This window comes from Galeopterus variegatus, unplaced genomic scaffold, assembly GCF_000696425.1.
Source record: "Galeopterus variegatus unplaced genomic scaffold, G_variegatus-3.0.2 Scaffold17294, whole genome shotgun sequence".
NCBI classification, from domain to species: domain Eukaryota; kingdom Metazoa; phylum Chordata; class Mammalia; order Dermoptera; family Cynocephalidae; genus Galeopterus; species Galeopterus variegatus.
In genome coordinates, this window is record NW_007743405.1 from 5,902 (window position 1) to 15,203 (window position 9,302).

General features: G+C 36.5%; 1 protein-coding gene across 1 annotated transcript; it reads right to left on the reverse strand.

Annotated features, from left to right (window-relative positions):
* Window positions 1–1,938: 1,938 nt before the first annotated feature.
* On the reverse strand, window positions 1,939–2,907 carry LOC103582677 (olfactory receptor 5K1-like). Its single transcript, XM_008564204.1, has one exon. It carries the CDS (start codon window positions 2,905–2,907, stop codon window positions 1,939–1,941), a length of 969 nt encoding a protein of 322 aa, XP_008562426.1.
* Between the last annotated feature and the right edge of the window lie 6,395 nt (window positions 2,908–9,302).

Sequence of the window (9,302 nt, forward strand, 5' to 3'; positions counted from 1 at the left end):
CTCAGAAACTAGCAGAAAAAGAGCAAGAGAGACTGAGCCAACACACTTTATGCCTTGTGGACTTGACATGTAGACATTTTAGCTGAAAATCACTGTAGTCTGGGGACTAGACATGGATGTAGATATGTACAGTGATGGCAGCCTGAATAAATAAACAGAGGGTCAAATAGGATCAAACATTTCAAAGGACCACATCTTGGACAGAGCTTATCTGTAATAGGACATCTGTACACAATGCCAAAATATCAGGCAAGGACCTACACGTTTATCTGCAACCACAAAAGGATGGAGGTGGGGTAGGGCAAATACTAAATTGATGGAGTTTAATTTGAAACAACCAAGATCTTAAAATGTCTGAGTATAATTGGAATGAGCTAGGTTAGGTTATCTTGGAGGTTACAAAGAGAAACTAGGTGTTTATATTTTTGCATTCATAAATTAGAAAATTGGAACACTGTATCTGTACTTCTATTTCTTTTTCTAAACAGACTCAACATGTGAGTCAGTTGATTTTCCATGTGAAGTCAGTCTTCAGTGGCTGGGTCACCTGGAGCATCACTGCAACCTGACAATTGCCTTTTTGGAACTTAGACATGACTTCAGAACATCAGGAATGGAGGTGGAAGGAAGAATTTTTTCTGTTATTTGATGTGGGTCTTCCTTGATCATGAAGTTAGTAACTAAAATTATGGCAATGTTCCATTATTTAAGAAGACGGAAAAACTGGTGTTTTGGTCACTGACATACCCCAGCTCCTAGAACAGTGTTTTCTCGTAGTAGTACCTCAATAAACATATGTTGAAGGAATAATTAGAAAGTAATTCATTTATGATGTCACATTAAAATCATTCAGTCTACACATAATCCACAACTTCAGGTTTTACAATGGTGGTAAGAAAAAATATATTTTAGATAAGCCCTATCCACAGTTCAACAATCACACTTATATAAAAAAGTATGATTATTGAAAAAAAGGTATGAATTTCTTTTGTATAATATAACCGTGTAGTGTTCCATTGCTTTGTGTTTTTAAAAATTTTAATTGACACATTTTAATAATATATACTTATGGGGTACAATCTGATGTTTTGATACATATATATGTTGTATAATAATTGGGTTAGAGTAGTTAATGTTTCAGTCACTTCATTCATGTATCATTTCTTTGTGGTGAAAACACCTTTCCTCACCTCTCAGAAAGGGGCAAAGAGAAGTTTAGCCTAACTCACCGACAACAAAGTCTCTTCAAATCTTACATGAGGTTTGACTGTTTGTCTCCAACTTTATGTCATCCTCATGCATGTAGATGGGAGGAGATAAACTCTCTAAAGATAACTTCTCTTTAAAATGAAAATTCTGTTTTTAATCATTAACTCCCTAAGAATTTAATTTGGAAATTTGGTATTTACTTTTATTTGACACCTTCATTTCCTCACTATCTTTATCCTAACTCCAACAATGTCCCTTTCCCCAAATGGTATTAAAACTGCTCCCTTAAAATTCACTTGCCACAATTTTGTTGCTCATGGTTGTATGTGATACCACTGTTTGAAAGTTGACATGATCTTACACCCTTCCAGTTTAACTGGAATACTCATGCTCTAAACTATTGAGGTGAGCTGGTTATAAATGTTTATGGAATGAAACTTTATATGTATAGCTGCTAGTTTTGTTGTTGTTTTTTGGGTGCTGGTCATTCCCAATGCTGACATAGACCATGAGCTTGGCAATATACTAAGTTGTTGTCTGAATGAGTTTAAAATTTTGATTCAATTTTTGTTATTTTGAGTTAAGATTTAGAAAAGCTTATCTTCTGTTTTTTCCCCCTTAAATATTGCTGCTTAATTTGGATGTATTATGATATCTTCATGTTTTATATACAATTTGTGCATTTCCTCTGCGAAATTCCATGTGGAAATTTTTGCTGTGTTTAAATCATCAAGCAACACTAGATGTCACTTGTTTCAACCTTTCTTGAGATATTATTTTTTTCAGAACTTTTCTCATGACACTTATTACTTCCTTATTTCTCAGGCTATAAATGAAAGGATTCAGTAAGGGAACTATTATTGTAAACAAAATGGCAGCTGGTATATCTTTATCCCCTTCTTCAAGCAAATTTGGTCTAATGTACATAGAGAAAAGAGATCCATAAAATAATGAAACAGATAAAAAGTGTGATACACAAGTAGAAAAGGCTTTGACCCTTCCCTCTCTGGATTTCATTTTGAAAACAGTAAAAAGAATGTAGAAATAAGATATTAAGACACTACCTATGGTAAAGATTTGAATTGAACCTGCAAAGATAAATAGTATCAGTTCATTGATATAAGGGTCAACACAGGAGAGTCTGTACAAAGGAAGAATATCACAGTAAAACTGGTTGATGTGGTTGGATCCACAGAAAACTAACCTAAATAGAAGCCCTACATGAATGATGGAATGCAGGTTTCCAGCTACAAAGGCCCCTGTGGTCATCTGCATGCAGAGTTTCTTGGACATCATGGTGTGGTACTGCAGGGGGCTGCATATGGCCACATAGCGATCATACGCCATTGCTGCCAGAAGAAAGCAGTCTGCAGTTTCAACACTGCAAAGAAAATAAAATTGTGCCATACATTCATAGAGGGAAATCTTTTTGTCCTTAGAAAAGAAGTTCTCTAACATCTTAGGAGTAATGGCACAGGCACAGCAAGCATCCACAAGAGCCAGGTTACCCAGAAAGATGTACATTGGTGTGTGAAGACGGTGCTGTGTAAAAATCAAAGCCACCAAACCAAGATTCCCCAGCATGGTGATCAGATAGATGGCAAGGAACACGACAAACAGAAGTGTCTTCAGCTCTGGGTGATCTGTAAATCCTGTGAGGATAAACTCATTTTTCATGGTGTGATTTTCTTCAGCCATTCTTGACTTCTCTGAAAAAAAAATTGTGAGCATTAAGAAAACAATTTATAATATGCCCTAAAGAACTTGATGATTTCTTTTTCTTTTTCTTAATATTTTGGTGGCTGGCCACTATGGGAATCCAAACCTTGGTGTTACAAGGCTGCCCTATAATCAACTGAGCTAACCTGCCAGCCCACCCTAAAGAACTATGGTGCTCTCTTTGGCTAAAGGGCAGGTGATAATCTTCCCAGTGCTTTATTTGTCATCTGAACTTTGGTGCAAGCATAATCCTGGGGGAGAATCAATTTCGTGAAGCTATTACCTTTTTGTCTATTGACTGAACATTTTTACAGGATATTTTGAATAAAAAATATCAGACTGTTAGCACAAATATGGCTTTTGAGGTCTTGAGAAAAAGAATCAGATCCAATAACTTTTTTATCCAGGTTAGGTAAAGCTGATTCATAATTTAGCAATTGAAAGAATCAGATCAAATAACTTCTTTATCCAGGTTAGGTAAAGCTGATTCATAATTTAGCAATTGGTCAACAATTGGCATCAGTTGTCCCAAACGATTTCAATGACTGAGTATATAGTGATTAACAATGTTTAAAAGACTATTTTCATATGCCATTGTTCATGGCAGCATTACTTACAACAGCCAAAATGTGTAAACAACCCAAATGTGCATGGACAGATGAATGGATCAATAAACCATGGTATATCCATACAATGAAATAGTTCAGCCTTAAACTGAATTCAGCCTTAAACTGAACGTAATTTGAACACGTCACAACATGGAAAAGCCTTTATGCTAAGGGAAATAAGACAGACACAAATGGACAAACACTGTATGATTCCACTTACAGAGGCACCTAGTGTAGTCAAATTTTTAAAGACAATATAGAATGATGGCTGTCGAGGAGAGGTGGGAATGGAAAGCTATTGCTTGATGAGCACAGACATTCAGTTTGGGAAAATAGAAAAAGTTCTGAAGATGAATGGTGGTGATGGTTATACAATGAGAGTTCACTTAATGCCATTGAACTGTGTGCTTAAATGTGGCTAAAATGGTAAATTTTAAGTTATACATATTCTACCACAATAAAAAAAATTAGACTTTTTTCATTTGCATAATCTTAGTAATTTACTATCTCTAAAACTATTGGAGTATACACTTAACAAATAAAATATTTTGAGTATAAATGGGGCTGCTTACAAGATATTTGTACCCCTGGGGGGGTTGGAAGGAAAAGTGATCTGAATAGAAGTGGGAAGTAAAGAGAGAGAGAAGGGAAAAGAAAAAGAAGGCTGTACTAAAAACTCCCAGGTTATTTATAATAAAACTTATGCATGCAATATACAATTATTCATATGTGCATGTGCAAAAAGAAATTTAAATGTTATCAATAGAAATTCAAGAAGTTGAAAGGGTTAAAAATTAATAAAATCATAGCTATATATGAATATATCAAAAATCATGAATAAAATCAAATGTCCAACAGAAACTGAAAGTTTACTTGCAGTAAATTTGATAATGTTTCTCTAGTTTTATTCTATAAAGAGCTCATACAAATCAGTAGGAATAATCACTGGAAAACAAGTAAATGGCAGAAACTGAAAAATCTCAAAACTTTTTTTTAACAAATTGAAACAAATTAAAAACATTTGCCTTTATTACTAATCAGAGAAATATTGTTTGAAACAGCCATGTGGGTATATTTATTTTGCCTATAAAAAGAGCAAGATAAAAAAAGAATAATGTATAGTGATCTTTATAAAACAGTGAAATGGGAACCTAATTGCATTCTTTGTTGATGTATAAATTGATGCAATCTTTGGAAAATAATTTGGTAGTAGATTAAGGAAACTATTTAAATGTTCACCTCCTTTGACCAGTAACAGTGAATTTATCCAAAAGAAATAATTAAAACCTCAAAAAAGTAGGCATATAATGATATCCACTGTAATTTCATTTATAATAGTAGAAAATTCAAACACCTACATGATAATCATATATTCTGTATAATTAAGTAAATGTGAATCATTAGTCTGATGCTATGTTGTATACGGTTTTGCATACAGAATAATCCTAATTTCTAAATAAATACATATAAATGTAAAAGAAAAACATGGAAACATAAATATGTTATTACTAGTTTTCACTATGTAATAAAAATTATAGGTCATTTAAAAATATTCTTCTATTTCAAATTCTCTACAAAAACTATTACCCTTATAATCAAAAAACAAAAATTTTTATTAAGTAAATGAAATGTTATGCTCTCAGGTCTGCTATATTTATAACTTGATAAGTCCACAATGATCACTTAGGACTCAACTGACGTTTTCTGCACTTTACAACTCTACAGCGGAGAATGGCACAATGGGCGTATTGAGCAAGTGCCTGTTCCATTCCCGTAATAATGGCATCGACGGTTAGAAATGATAATAATTTGCTGGCAATCTTGCAGGCATCTAAAACCATTCAGGAATATGGTCACATCTTGTGGTAATGTATTTTTAAGGTCACTTGTCTCTTCTAAAAGCAATTATGTCTTTGGTGTCAACTTTTTTTTTTTTTTTTTTTTTTGTCTTTTTTTTTTTGTCCTTTTTCGTGACCAGCAACGGATCGCAACCTTCAGTGTCGCACCCGTACCGGACCGGGACCGGCAACGGGATCGCAACCCTCCGTGTTGCCCCCGCGCCTCGCTCAGCCAGTGAGCGGCCGGTCTGCATGTGGGCCCCTCGGCTTGAAAGCAAGTGGAATTTTCCACCTGTGTCCCATCTCAGTGGTCCTAAGGAGTAGATAAAAGCTGCTGGCTGCTAAGTTAAAGGCTAGGAAAGAAGAAAAATTATTTTCTTGTATTTCTTCCATCATTTAACAAGTATCTTTGTTTTCCCCTAAGTAATAGACTTTATTTTTATATCAATTTTAGGTTTACAAATAAATTGATAAAAATACTAGAAATGTTCCTTGAGTGCCCACTGCAAACCAGGCATGTTCTCAACACTGAATAAAATGCTGAATATTTTGGCACCTGTACTCAGGGACTTCCATTCTAATGGAGAAAACAAGCATAGAACAGCTACATAGAAAAAATGAATGGAATGATGGCAGCTTTCAAGTGCTACGAAGGAGCAAAACACTGGCTAAGATAGAAGATAACAGAGGGGTGGATTGCGTTAAGCAGAGTAGTCACAGAGACCTTTTCAAAGAGGTTGCAATTAATCAAAGATGTGAAGGTTCCCTCACAGATCTGCTAGGAAAAGGGCAAGAGGGGGGTAATTCAATCTGAAAATTATCACTTAGGCAAAGCTGCCCTTCATAGGGGAAGGCTCTATATCTTTTGGGGATTTGGGGCATCAGAGAATTGGGTGCATAAGAGCAGAAATGTGCTGTGCAGGAACTTCAAGACACCCTCTGGGCAAGCTTGGCCCTAGGCTTGCCCTCATGTGACTTCTATGAAAAGTCACTTTCCGACCATTCTCTAATTCTTGGGTCAGAATTAGACTAGTTGGGCTTAGACCAGATGTTTGTGACACAGACTACACATTAGAACCTCTTGGGAATCTTTTAAGGAAAAAAAAAAAACCCCTGCCAATGCAGTACCTGGGGAGAGGGGAAGGGAGACAAACTATGCATTTTTGCTATTTTTAAAGAATTTCCCAGGTGATGCCATCAAGGTTGAGAAATGTACTGCAAAGTTTTTGACACTGTCCTACTCTACTGTTTCATTTCATGACTACTATGATCTGGATGTTTGTGTCCTCCCAAAATTCATATGTTGAAATCTGAACCCCCAAGGTGATGGGATTAGGAAATGGGACTTTAGGGAGATAGTTAGGAAATGTAAAAATAAACTTTGAAATGTGAATGTTTTCATTAAATGCAATACCTTTGCCAGCTTCAAGTCACCTAATGTAATAAGATTTCTTTCAGTTTTCCTATGATTGATCAGACAAAAATAAGTTTTACACTGATATTTTGTTTATTCAAGAATCAAAAAAGAAACTAGATTGCTTCCTAAAACTATCCTGGGGGTTTAAAAGGCTGGTTTGAAATTATAGTTTCTTGCTTACAAAATTTGTTTAATAAATGTGAAACATCCAATACAAAAAAATTTAAGTAGCATTTCATTAAGAGGCCAATAATACATTGCATCAAGTTGTAAGTCATACGACAAACCACATGTTCAAAGAAGTTTCAAAAACTTTACTAATGTATCCTGTTATTACTACAAAAATGTGTTCTTACTTATTTTGGGTAGATTTAAGCTCCTCCTGAATTCACAAGTGACACACATTAATGATAGTAATTTGTCTAGTGCTTACACAACAGACTATAGGAAAGAATTCAAGAAATTTGAAATATGAGAGTAGTAAGGGAAGACATCTGTAAATAACTTAGAGAAATAAATGTTTCAGGAGATTAATTTTTATAGCAAATATAAATTTTAAGTTCTTTCTTACCTGGATTCCCCTGATAAATGTTTTATAAGGGCCAGTTGGTTGTCTGATGTTAGTTTTTAAAGTAGATTCAGCAATTAAATTCTATTCTCTTGATCGATATTTCTACAAAGAGATCAGTGATAATATTTATGTCACTGGTAGAGAATGGTTCTAATATTCTAAATAATCCTAAGGGGATTTACTTGGTATTGACATCAGAGCACAGCCTGAGAGCCCTAATCCTCTGAACATTACAGAATACTAAATTGGCACAAAGTGTATCCTTTGAGACCTGTAAAGAAGGGAAATGCCCATTTCTAAACAAATTTTAAGGGCCAAGTTTTGATTTTCAGTCATTTAAGTTTATGTTATGAATCCTTGTCACCAATCTGAACTTAAAATTCTAAGTGAGAAGAATAATTCCTACTGGAATGGTCAGCAAAGGCTTCTAGAGGTAGTGAGAACTGAGCTAGGAAATGTTTCCCCAGAAGGAGGTGTGGTGTGAGCAAGGTTGGAAAGTAGTGCCTTTATCACCTACTTTTAAAGGAAATATAGAATTTCTAGAAGCTTCCTTTGAAGTTATAGTCATAATGTCTTTAGCCTTACACCTTAGTTATTAAAAATAAGCTTTAAGGGCCGGCCTGGTGGCGCACTGGAGAGTGCGCCGCTTGGGGGCGTGGCGGCACTCCCGCCGAGGGTTCGGATCCCATGTGGAGACCGGTTCCCGCTCACTGGCTGAGCGCAGTGCGGGCGCAACACCGAGGGTTGCGATCCCGTTACTTTGATTCTCTGGGGAAGATTTTTTTGTGCAGCTCAGGTTTTAATGGTTGACCTGATAAACATTTCTGGGTCTTGTGAGGTCTGGTACACCTGGGTTGTGTGGAAATTCTGGTCTGGGCCTGAGTCTTTTCAGCAAACTTCACCTCCTTCACGTCTATATCCCTGACCAGTCTCTACTGAGTGGTCCTGGGCTGATTGAAGGGCAGATCAGCTGTCCTTACTGTGCCCCAGTGTTCCCCTGGTGGGCCAGTGTCCCCCATCCCCCACACTCCAAACACTTCCCATGGGATGGGCCATGCACCGGTCCCTTGCAATGACTCACTGGCCTCTGAGTGGCTACATTTTATAGTTGTCTGTGGCCCTCCAATCCTATGTGGGTCCATGGGAACCCTGTTAGTGATCTTGCTGGCCTGGGGGCCACCAAGGCCCTCTTCTCCCCTGCTACCTCCAAGCAACTTCATACAAAGCGCACAACAGCGGCTTTTGCCAGCTCTTGCTCCGTGTGCTTACCAGGGCCAGCCTTGAAGTGATTAGGGCTCAAAATGGTAGAAGTGGTCTTTTCTTTCTCTCATCATGGCTTCTCTCACCTTCATGAACTCCATAGATCTCTCCTCCCCTTCCCCTGAGCTCTAGCAGCCCCAGCTTGGCTGTGATTGCTTTTTAATAGTTGTAAATTGGTTCATTGTGGGATAGGATGATGCTGGGACCGTCTATTCTACCATCTTGACTGGAAGTCAGCAGACTATTCTGTATGATACTGTAATGGTTAATACGCAGCATTGTGTATTAGGCAGAACTCATAGAACTGTACAATACAAAGAGGGAACCCTAATATAAAATTAAGTTAATAACAAAATATCAGTATTAATTCATAATCATAACAAAGGAACCACATGATGTAAATTGTCAATAACAGGAGAAACTACATGTGGGTGGAGGGGATGGGAATGATCTGTACTTTCTGTTTAATTTCTCTGTAAAACTAAAACTCCTATAAAAATAAAGAAAAAAATTTTTTAAATCAATTTGTTTGGTTAATTACGTATCTTTATTTTCTTAAGTCCTGATTATTTCATCCCACTTTATCTACTTGAGTCTTTAACTCCTCATGTACCATCCCTAAGCCAAGCACCTCTCTTCACTGTTCTCTAAATAAGTCACTTTCGTTCTTCCTTTTTGTG

Bases quoted from the DNA above. Each gene is read 5' to 3' on its own strand.
- LOC103582677 (XM_008564204.1), bottom strand. From the start codon at position 2,907: ATGGCTGAAGAAAATCACACCATGAAAAATGAGTTTATCCTCACAGGA.